Source organism: Syzygium oleosum, unplaced genomic scaffold (genome assembly GCF_021117445.2).
Source record: "Syzygium oleosum isolate NSW1041296 unplaced genomic scaffold, Sole_v2.1 Sole_v2.45, whole genome shotgun sequence".
In the NCBI taxonomy this organism is placed as follows: domain Eukaryota; kingdom Viridiplantae; phylum Streptophyta; class Magnoliopsida; order Myrtales; family Myrtaceae; genus Syzygium; species Syzygium oleosum.
In genome coordinates, this window is record NW_026607529.1 from 1,325,103 (window position 1) to 1,336,511 (window position 11,409).

Consider the following 11,409-nt stretch of genomic DNA (forward strand, 5'->3'; position numbering starts at 1 on the left):
GGGAAGTTTCGTCTCTAACAAAATTGAATCAAAAGAGAAAGAAGAAAAAAAAGGCAAGAGATCATCTTAAATCAAGAATGCGACCTACAAGAAATAATGTAATCAATTCAATGTAATAAGAGAGTGTCAGGCGTCAATAATGGGGTGGAATATACGTAAAGGGAAAATTACATAAATAGTTTGAACGTTGACCTAATGTGCAATGTTGTCCTTAAACTTTTAATTTATTTAATGTAGTCATTGAACTTTTTATTTAAGGTTCAATCTAGTCCCTCGATTATTATATCCTTGGATTCAATCTAGTCTTTGAATTATCTAGCCATTAGATTATCTCATCCATAAACTAAATTGAATATATATAAAAAATTTAATGATCACATCGAATAAATTTGAAGTTCAAGGATGACAGTAAAGACCTCCTGTGTGATTTTTCCGTACGTCGATAATATGAGGGGGCAAATTGGGAACAATCTATATACGATTCCGAGGAGGAAGTGGACGGAGCAGCTGCAGTGCAGTTGCAGCGAGGTGTGGTGTCCATAGCTCTCCCTCTCTATAAATACGAACTCTTTCTTCAAAAGCGATGCTCAGGGCCAACAAAGATCGTTCGATATGAGGATATTTTCATCGTGATTGATTCGTGCTTTTGAAAAGCACCAATCACATCACGCCGATTCATATTTAACCAGAATAATTTTCTTCTTTTCAAAAGAAGAAGGAGGGGGAGGAGGAGGAGCATTAGAGGGATGGGAGCGGAGTTTCTGCCCGACGGAGCCACCGCCGAGCCCCCCGCTCCGCTCATCCTCGGCCTCCAGCCGGCGGCGCTCATCGACCACGTGGCGCGCGTCGATTGGGCCCTCCTCGATCGCGTCCCCGGCGAGCGTGGCGGTTCCATTCCCGTGCGTAATCCTTGAGATTTTTTCGATGGTCTCGATCAGCGTGTTCTTGATGTTGCGGTGGTTGTTCTGTTTCAGCTCACTGCTTGTTGTTGAGTGAGATTGGTTTTTTCTTTTTTTCCTTTTGGTTTCTGGGTACATTGTTCAGATTCACCAAGCTCGAATTTTGAATTGTTCTCTGTTGTGTGTTTTTTTTTCTTGCTTTTCTTTCATATTCCTCTGCTCTTTACAAACTGTGGTTGTGGTCCTTGTGGATAGGATGATATAGTCATCTGTTTTGGGATGTGGGTTTCTGAACATTAGTCTCGGCATAGTCTGTGCTATGATGCAGACCGAATGTGTCCTTAATTGCTTCATCTTTTTGTTTGAGTAGATGACGTGAAAAGGGTAATTTTATTTTTTGTCGCCCGTGTTTGATCTAATCAAACGAGTCTTCTCTTTTCTAGGCTTGTTAAAATATGGAACAATCGGAACTGGTCTAAAACAATTGAACACTTAAGATGTTGTTTTCCCCTTTTATTAATTCCAGTGTGAATGCTTTGTAGGTTGCCATTGAAGATCTAGACTACATATTGCGGGAAGTGAAAAGCCATATCCTATCTTCACCCAATGACCTGTCTCCTGTTAAATCGATGGCTGGCGGCAGCGTTGCAAACACCATTCGAGGGCTGAGTGCGGGGTTCGGCGTCTCTAGCGGAATAGTTGGGGCTTATGGTGACGATGATCAAGGCCAGTCGTTCGTGAGTAACATGAGCTTTCATGGAGTGAGCCTCTCCAGGATGAGATTGAAAAAAGGACCCACTGGTCAGGTGAGATTTTGGTGACCGCTATTGAGACTTTACCCAAAAGAGGGGGGGAAAAACTTAGTACTATCATGGACAATCTGTTCTTGATTAACAACTTATTGAACTTCATCTTTTTACTGCATGTAACAGTGCGTGTGCTTGGTCGATGCGTGTGGGAATCGAACAATGAGACCTTGTCTCTCAAGTGCCGTGAAACTTCAGGTTCCTTCTCGACCCTGTATATTTGACTTTGGTTGATCACATGCTTGTATGGTCAAATTGTCAAACCGTACCTCAATGAAAATTTACTGAACTATCGGTAGGTGCTCACAAGAATTTGTTTATTTTTCTCCCCCTCTTTCAGGCAGATGAATTGACTGGAGCGCACTTCAGAGGATCCAAGGTTAGTCTCTAGTTGAAATTGAAAATTTTGAACCCAAATTACTCATCATTCTTTTGGATGCAGTTTTAATTTGATGCATTTTTTTCGTCTGAATCAATTGTTTCATCGTTCTGTCAATCCTCGCCACAGTATATTATGGTCAAAGTTATGCTGCGACTTATTTTCTGGCAGTCATATTATTGCAGTGGTTGGTGATAAGATATGCAATATTCAACCTGGAAGTTATTCAAGCCGCTATAAGCATTGCCAAACAGGAAGGCCTTCTTGTATCTTTGGATTTGGCAAGCTTTGAGGTAGGTGGATTTTTTTCCCGCTGGTGTTAAGTCTGTCAAGGGGACAGCAACCATTGGTTTATTGAACGGCTTAAGTATGTCAAGTATTAATGCCAAAAATTGGAATGTCCTAGGGCAAATTTTCCCACATGAAGAGTAAATATTTGGTGTCTGTTGTAATCATAATGGAGAGTAAATACATGTTTTCCTCAGATTTATGGATTGATATTCCGTGCACACAGTAATACAAAGGATTCACTGTTTACCTTCTTGAATTTTAGTCAATCTTCTTTCTCCTTACAGGCTTTCTTATTTCCGGAATAATAATAAAATCGCTGTCTAATAGTACTTAAATGTGGCCAGATGGTCCGAAACTTTAGATCACCTCTTCTCGAGCTGCTGCAGTCTGGGAATATAGACCTCTGCTTTGCCAATGAGGATGAGGCTGCAGAGCTGCTAAGGTAGCAGTCATTCTAAGTCTTAAACATATTGACTTTTTTGACATGAGATTGACTTATTTGACTTTGAGGTTTGTATTTCTCTTAGCCCACTTGTTCAATCCTTGCAGAGGAGAAGAAAAAGTCGGACCTGAGGCTGCACTTGAATTTCTGGGACAATATTGCAAATGGGCTGTGGTTACATTAAGCTCGAATGGGTGCATTGCGAAGCATGGGAAAGAAGTAAGTTCTTTCTATGCATATGCGCATGCGTGCTAGCTGTTGCTTTCTATGCCTTTGCACATGCACGTATCGAATTGAAATTGTAAACTTGATAAGTAAAATGGCCAATATTAATGTCACTATAAGTGCTTATCTTAAATTTAGATAGTACTATATACCAAGAAGATAAAAGATGCTTTCATTAGGTTGTACTTTGCCCTTTGGATTAGTCCTAAAAATTGGTCATTGAATAGCCGGGCATTTAAGTAGCACTGATTCCTTGTCAACGAGGAGCGCCGGTAATTAGTGAACATACTATATCTTTTGGTTTTATGCTGTCAAGAACTTTCCTGAAGTGTTTCCAGAACAAGATGAATGTCCCTTCAATCCATGTTTCACGACCTAAATGATGGAATGGCGTACTTTTTGGTAGTTTCTTCCCAGCATATATGTGGCATCTAGGAGTTGGTATAGTTGTGCTTCATTTTCATTGTTATGACACTAAAATGCATGACCGCCAGACTGTCCGAGTTCCAGCTATAGGCGAGGTGAAAGCAGCAGATGCAACCGGAGCGGGAGACCTATTTGCAAGTGGGTTTTTGTATGGCTTGGTGAAAGGATTGTCGCTCGAAGAATGCTGCAAAGCAGGCTCTTGCAGTGGCGGTTCTGTCATACGAGCCCTTGGGGGTGAAGTGACCCTGGAGAATTGGCGATGGATGTACAAGCAAATGCAGATCAAAGGCCTTCCTCTTCCCAACATGCGCAACTGATTCTTGCTCGTGTGAACAAATTTGATCAATTTTTAAGGCTCCCCAGATAGACAACTTAGCAATTAGGCCCTTGATTTTTCTCTTTCGACAAGCAAAGAGAAGTTATGGTTGCACTTATGGGGGTTGGTCTGACTGATGTGAACCAAACAATTTCTAATCATGCATACAGGAAACATCATGTTTCGAGTTACTTAACAAGCGTTTGTTAATTATGTTTTATCAGTGTTCTTAGAGTACTTAGTTAACACGGTCATTCTAAAAGTACCGAGTACTCAGAAACATGCTACCTTCAATGATTCAACAAACTGATATGTCAGTAGGGCAATACTTTATGCAATACCATTGTGCTGCTGGTGACCAGCTAATTAGTATATAGCAATTGCAGACACTGATTTCATGCACCATGTGTGCTAAAAGTCTGATTTCATGCACAAGCTTCAGATGTCATCACTCTCAAATCCCAGATATGGACCACCGAAGAACCTGAGGTTTGTAGAGGGGAAATAAGAGACTCCAAGTTGGGGTACACGACGCTTTTGTCCGTTACAGAGTTACAAAAACGAGACAGACTTCCTTACCAAAAAAAAAAAAACGAGAGACTTGGAATCGGCGTTAAGTTGAACTGGTGCACGGATCTAAACAATGTCGCTCAACAGTACAATTTCGGACATGATGAAAATCGAAAATCATCCCTAGTTGTCTGAATCATATCGATGATTGGGACGAGTAAAATTCTGGAACATCAAATATATGGGGAGAGGCATACTTATCAAGTGGTCCAGAACTTGCCTACTAAAGAAGTGGTCCGGAACTCATCGACCCTTAAGCAGTCCCTGCTGATACTGTCCCTGCTGATACTGTTAAACTCCAAGGGGTCATACAGAAGCAAATGGTATCAACGAACTCACTTGAAGCTCCAATTGCTTTACAGAATCCAAGTATAACTTAATATGATGAAAAATATGCTCACTGACTATGGCAAGCGCCACGATGTGGAAACTGCAAGTCGCAAGGGATTCAAGAGATGTGTCTGGGAACATAAGAAAAATAACTATATCTTGGGGAAATAGGTATATAAATCTAAACTGGGAAGAGGCTGGCAATAGCATGTTTGCAATTTTCCCATCTATGAGTCGACAAAGTCCAGGACCTGACAATGAAATGACATTACTGGCAGGTGCCATCAATCGTTTCGTCCTCGCCTTTGTAAACACATGCTGAAAGTCTCACGAGAACAAGGTTGCTTGCTAGTTCAACCATTCTTAAATTTTGGTAGGAGCAGCAGCTTGGTCGGGAGAAGCACCCTCTCCTTCAACAGCGGCCTGATCTGCGGGACTTGCTTCTGCAGAATGAGGTTCTTCCTCCTCCACAAGCTCAAATGCATTGATTAACTGTTGTACCTTATCCTGATCTAGTATGTGGAGTTGCTCTCCCACTCTGACTTCAGTGACCACGCAAATGGAACTCTTGAGCTTCTCTCCTTGCAAAGTCTCGTTTAATGCAATCAGCGCATCCTTGACCAAATCCCGCGAAGAGTCGATGAAGTTCTCAAACCTGCGCTCCAAATATGTTTTGGCAGCTTGCGAACGGGACCTAATGGCAAAAGCCTGATATTTAAAGCAGTTCCCACTCGGACAGTTGTAATAGAGGTGGGCTCCAGATTCTTCCAAGCCAGCTACCAGCAGACCAACACCATTGGGCCGTTTCCATGATCGTTGGGTGCAAACGTGCCAGAAAATTATGTGGCAAACTGGTAATTCAATTGGGATTTCGTCTGTTCTTTGTGCTAGAAGCTGCATAAAGTCCCTTTAGTTTTGAGTGAATTACAATGAAAACACCCTAAGTTGCCAATTCTAACTATCTACATCAAACATTCGTAACAGGAGCTATTTGTTTACTCTTCTCTCTCCAGACTTTCTACTATATCTCCAAAGTGAAGACATCTGATTATAATTGGTGATGCTGTGATAAAGATGGAGATGCTGCGCCAGTCGGAACATCAATTTCAAATGGTGAAGCGTGGAGGGCATTCGGGCAGCAAGGGATTCACCTAACAAGGGATAGGTAGGACTGCTTTTGAGAGCACAGGAAAGGTGACCAAGATCAACCCTTCTCTTACTAAAGGGTAGGACACTAATGATACTAGAACACGCCATATTACACAATAATTGAGTCATTTCTAGCTCATGAATGAGAACATATGAGGAGACAACACAAATATGCCACATTTTTTGTATTGTCAAATTCTGAAACTCAAGAATGAGGTAAATCTACCTGATTAAGCTCACAGGAAAAGCAGAAACAATCAACTATCAATTATTCAAGGGGCAAACTGAAGCAGCATAATCTGTGTGCCTTTGTACCATATAGCAGCGTGTGGCATGCAAAGATAAGGATTTATCGAACTAATAATCGATCACCACTGGTGATTGTCAATTCCATGATTAGATTGGAAAATGCAATCTACCATGGTGCAGCAAAGCTTTAAAAAAACAGTCACAAAGGTGTAAAACAAATCCAACAGTATCAGAGGAACTTGAAATAGAAAGGTAGGGACGTTGAGTAGAGAGGTGGAGACAGGCCAAGGTTTACAGCATAAATCCATGATGAGCAACAACAATTTGATCATCAAAAGTTGATTTGAGGATGCTTTTTGGACCAACAAATATCTAAGTTTATTTAATGAAGATATATCTTCGACCCCTCTTCTCGGATCGGTGAAACCGATCTTGAACCTCTGCTCCACTTCTACTACTGTAGCTTATTCATGCATTCTCCGGAAAAGGGAAGTATCTCAGAATATGTTAACCTTTAGGGAATGGTCTCTGGAACAGATAGGATGAGGTCTCATGTATTACTAATTTACTAGACCATAACAAATTTGACTAACAAGTAGTCATCTTGTAATCGTCCGAATACACATCAAAGGTCTCTATATACATAGCAGCAGAAAAAGCTGAAACTAAAGAAGCCATGCGAGTATGAGATAGCTATGGACCAGAAAAGCTGAGTCTCCGCCATACACAAGAAGAACCTAGACTAATACCAAAACCAGTGAAATACACTGAAAAAGGAGCAATCTCTCAGGTACACCTGTTGACTTGAACAGACACTATTCACTCCGCATACAGCAGTAAAAAAATATGCATACTCTCTAGGACGACATCAATGTTACATGCAACCGCAAAGCAGCAGCAGTAAGTCCATAATATATACTTCTTCACTTGAACAAACTCTCATTAGTCTAGCAGAAATTTCAGAAAAGGGTAAGAATGCATACAAAATGGTGCCTAAAGGTTTTGCTTCAATAGGCAAGAGAAACAGAAAATAAATCCATAATTATACTTCTTTCTCCAAATTGTGTACCCCTATATCATTCCAAGTTGACATTTCTTCCCTCGTCAACCCCTCAATCAGCACGACTATCAATCAACTGATCAACGAACTCTACACCTGTAAATCCATAATTACTCCTCCAGTTAAAACACAATGCCACACCGCAATTACATCGAACCCCCACATAACACGCCAAACGCCCAACGCAAACACAAGTAACACAACATAGTCGGAGTAGGAACCAAAACTTGAGCCTTATTGGCGAACTGAATGACGAGCCGGATGACGGAGAGCGATGACTTGTAGATGAAGGCGTGCTTGATGCACTCGGAGGGCATGTAGCATGACAGGACATGGCCGTGGGCGGTGAGGCCGGCAATGGCAACGGCGATGTGATTGTCAACCTTGAAATTCTTCTTCTGGTGGGAGGAGAGCTCCAAGTCGGCCTTGTTGATGCAGGCGAGGACGGCATGGGTCCTCCACCAGAGGCTGATGGCGTCAGAGCCCTGCTTGATGGCTTCCATGGCATACTCCACTAGGAAGAGCCGCTCCGACAGGCTCAGCATGGTCACATCGGTGTCGTACTGGTTCCTAAACGCGGGTGGTCTCGTCCACGAATGACGGCGTTTTGAGTTGGCGGAGATGGAATGGCAGGGGAGTGAGGAGATCGCAGTTATGGAGGTCCGAGGTTCTTTTTTGTCTTTTGTTTTTTGCTGCCTTGAAGTTGTGTTTGCTTTGTTTTCGAGACAAGTTAAGAAGGAGAAGCTTGAGCAGAGATACAGTCAAAATGAAGCAAGAAAATAGGACACTTGAACTATCTTTCTTTCGACCAAAAAAAAAAACTGTCTTTCTATTGTGTTGTGACCAATCACCCACTTCAACTCGTAAAACTTTTTCAATTGAGTCCCTTCATCACAAATTTTTACAAGTTAAATATGGGAGAAGGATACTAGAAGTGTAAAAAATTATGTACGATGTTCACTTTAGTGAAAAAAATTTCTTCCTAATCACTTAAGTGTCAATTTTTTTGAAAAACGCTCATTTTAGTACCAAATCCGATTTGTTTGGCTAGAAATCCGACGTTGCCTTTTTTTATTAGTTTCTTAAGACGACGTAGCTCGCCAAAGAGTCCACTCAGCATCTAAATCCTAAACGATGCCGTCTAGTACCTTTTTCTTTAAATAAGAAACCTAAATCCCCAAATTGAAAGAGAACCCCCAATTTCAAACTTTAATCGGCCATTGAACCCAAATTCACTTCTATTTCGGTTTGCCTCAAAATTACTTGCTCAATCTTGCAATCTCTACTACCGTCGTCCCCCCGACGTTACCAAGAACCCTTTTTCCCTCCCTCTGACCCTAATTTTGCCCTCGGAACCCTAATTTTTCCAACCAATTGACCAAGGGAAAGAAGATGACAACTCAGTGACAGTGCTGGCGAGCAAGCGAGGAGGAATTCGTAGTGTTGTGCAGGAATAAGAATTCAAAGCCCTAATTTTGATCCGCTTTGTGTGACGTCATTTTGGCTAGAGGTTGTGCAACGTCGGTTCTTTTGAACAAGCCACGTAGGTCAGAAATTTGACATCGTTTTTGCACTCCATGTGGACTTGGTTTTAAAAAAACATGCCACGTCATATTTTATTTTAATATCTTGCCGTCAGTACTTAAAGCTCCGTTCATTTTACGGAAAATAAATTAGTGAAAAACATTTTCCACCAATGGAAAAAATACCTTTCAAAGGGAGGAAGTGTAAGAAATAAAAGAATAAAAAAGAAGAGAAAAAGGAAAATTAAAAATTTATTTAAAAAATTCAAAAATAAAAATAATTAACAAATTATGTTTTTAAAAAGATAAAAAATTGTCAAAAGGAGTGCAAGGAGGAAAAATCAAATTAGATTTTCCATACTGAACGACGGAAAATATTTTCTAGTTCATTTTCAAGTTTCAGTCGAACACCGGAAAATATTATCATTTTCTTGGAAAATGACTTTCCGAAAAATATTTTTCAAAAATGTCATATTTTTTGTGAAATGAACGGAGCCTCAGTGATCATTTTTTCTCTGATTTAGCACTTGAATGATTCGGCGTAAACTTTTGGCATTAAAGTGAGCACCATACATAACTTTTGGCACTTTTAGTGTCCTCCCGTTAGATATCCAACTGCTCGTGGAAAAAAGAAGCGATTGATAATTTGCTAATTATATCTTAAGAATTTGTAGTTCTTGCAGTTTCATTGCTGCAAATAGAATGTGCGTTCAAGCAACAATGTTTCACAACATATTTTTGGAGGTGAACGTCTCTAATTTGTTGGATGCGTAGATCGAATAACTTGATCGGAAAAAATTTAGAGATTTAAAGGCTTGATTGCTCAAATTATAATTTCGAAGTTTGTACGAAAAATTGTGCAAGCGCAAGCAGCATGCTATTTTCAAAATACTCCACTTTTACTCGAAATACCGGTGTATACGTTACTTTCAATTAAACTTTCGTCTACAGAACGTTTGTTCAATTTACACGAAAACATTCATTTTTTGTTGGAGTAAAACTTAATATTATACGAATAAAATACATATCATATAATACTCTGATAAAAGTATTTCCTTTATTTTACTTAGTTTATATCTTTTCATCATTCAATTGATGAATTAACGTGTCGATTACCATATGTTTACAAACGATATGACTAGATAATGTCATACTTGAATAAATGAATATAATCTTTTTTTTTATCTATTATTGCATACAACGAAGAAATAACCAAAATTCAATTGTCACGCATCAAATTTTTATAAAACAAAAGATTCAATTGAAATTGGTATACTTTGTATGCAAAGTATTGTTATGTATGACGCAGCTAATGTGGACTCTTGACGAAATTATTTTTTAGATGCTATTATAAAGATAACAATTTTTTTCACATACTTTTAAGAAATGGACGATGTATACCTGTCTCATGCACTATTCAACTTTTTTCTCATATATTACTAGTGGAGTTCAATGTACCATAATATTTTTGGGATAATATCACCGGTGATCCCTCTATTATTGCCCGAAATTCAAAACTGGCCCTCTACTTTTCTTTTTGTTCAAAAGCTTCTCTATACTTTTTAAAAAAAAATGTCACTTATCGTTCTTCGATCTACGTGGCCTGATGCCATTAAATAATTTTCCACTTGGATTTTATTTTCCTTTTTTTTTTCCAGATTTTGACTCTCTCTTTGACCTAAACTTCTTCTTAAAGTTCTTCGAACCTTACCAATGCAATTCGTCAAATACCCACGCGCGATCATCATCCATGGCCATGGCCGCAATTCAAAAGCTCACGTGGTCATGATAGTCACGAGCTTGAGATCTACGAGCTTTTAGATCTCCCGGCAATGGCCGCACCTTCGAGCTCAAGAAGCCAAGGTGACTGCGAGCTTCGAGCTTCAAGCTCGAGTGGCCATGTTGCCTACAAGCTCGAAGAAAGGTCAGCTTTTTTTTTTTTTTGGTGGTCAGAAAGGTCAGCTTATAGCGAACGTAATCTTCAGGCACCAACGGTCCTAGCCGCAAGTTGCAAAGTCAGATTTGGTCATGGCGATCTCAAGCTAAGAGCTGAAACGGCTATGGTTGCGAGCTTCGAGCTCGAGCGGTCATTATTGGCCACGAAAATGGCACACCCAGGATCACCATAATTAGAAACCGAAACACGTAAATGGAGAAATTGTCAATTAGCGTACCTGGTTTGGAATCCATCGAACTTGACGCGGAATTGGTGACGGTTTCCAAACATGAACTCAAGTGCTTCACCCCTATTCCCTTCGTCGGACACTAGCCTAATGAGATTGCCACTCACGAGAAGAAATTCCTCTCTAGATCCGTATGTGAGACAGATTGTGCATCATTAGGTTAGGGGAGGGACTTGAGCGCTATTTATAGAGTCTTCGACCACGGGTCCTCTCAGTACGGGCCAGGCCGTACTTGGCCCATACTAGCCAGCCCCATATTAGACTTATTGAGAACCCACATATCTCACATTTATTAGACCAAACTAATTTAGTTAATTTCAATTAATGAAGCTCACATTAGGAAATTCTTACATTTTCCCACTTGGGTGATATTAATTGAAACAGAATTGTGTGCGCACCCTTACGTTGGTCTAGAAATCATTCTTAATAGTCAATCTGATCCCATAAGGTCTCAAACACCGAATCATGGCGGTAACTGCATGTATTCACGCAGAGCCTTTCATGGTCACAAGTGCTTTCAACTTTACTGATATGGATTCAATATGGTAATGTGGTAAATGA

General features: G+C 40.2%; 2 protein-coding genes across 2 annotated transcripts; one reads left to right on the top strand and one right to left on the bottom strand.

Moving 5' to 3' along the window:
* The first annotated feature begins 535 nt into the window (after positions 1-535).
* On the top strand, positions 536-4,122 carry LOC115679770 (uncharacterized). Its single transcript, XM_030603472.2, has 8 exons — positions 536-899; positions 1,442-1,705; positions 1,832-1,903; positions 2,046-2,084; positions 2,270-2,377; positions 2,720-2,817; positions 2,925-3,036; positions 3,537-4,122. Exons 1-8 carry the CDS (start codon positions 747-749, stop codon positions 3,783-3,785), a joined length of 1,095 nt encoding a protein of 364 aa, XP_030459332.1. The 5' UTR covers positions 536-746; the 3' UTR covers positions 3,786-4,122.
* Positions 4,123-4,635: 513 nt separating this feature from the next.
* Positions 4,636-10,423, bottom strand: LOC115679596 (proteasome subunit alpha type-1-A-like). Its single transcript, XM_030603210.2, has 3 exons — positions 10,377-10,423; positions 7,370-7,886; positions 4,636-5,512 (listed from the first exon to the last, which is right to left on the bottom strand). The coding sequence occupies exons 1-3, from the start codon at positions 10,421-10,423 to the stop codon at positions 5,048-5,050; spliced, it is 1,029 nt and encodes a 342-aa protein (XP_030459070.2). The 3' UTR covers positions 4,636-5,047.
* Between the last annotated feature and the right edge of the window lie 986 nt (positions 10,424-11,409).

Excerpts from the sequence above, each read along its gene's own strand:
- LOC115679596 (XM_030603210.2), bottom strand. The coding sequence starts at position 10,423 with ATGGCCATGGATGATGATCGCGCGTGGGTATTTGACGAATTGCATTG. Across the intron at positions 7,887-10,376 it reads GTATTTGACGAATTGCATTG|CTTCTCCTTCTTAACTTGTC; the intron begins GTAAGGTTCGAA and ends TCTCTGCTCAAG. Across the intron at positions 5,513-7,369 it reads AGTTCGCCAATAAGGCTCAA|GTTTGCACCCAACGATCATG; the intron begins GTTTTGGTTCCT and ends ATTTTCTGGCAC.
- LOC115679770 (XM_030603472.2), top strand. The coding sequence starts at position 747 with ATGGGAGCGGAGTTTCTGCCCGACGGAGCCACCGCCGAGCCCCCCGCT. Across the intron at positions 1,904-2,045 it reads CAAGTGCCGTGAAACTTCAG|GCAGATGAATTGACTGGAGC; the intron begins GTTCCTTCTCGA and ends CCCCTCTTTCAG. Across the intron at positions 2,378-2,719 it reads TGGATTTGGCAAGCTTTGAG|ATGGTCCGAAACTTTAGATC; the intron begins GTAGGTGGATTT and ends AAATGTGGCCAG.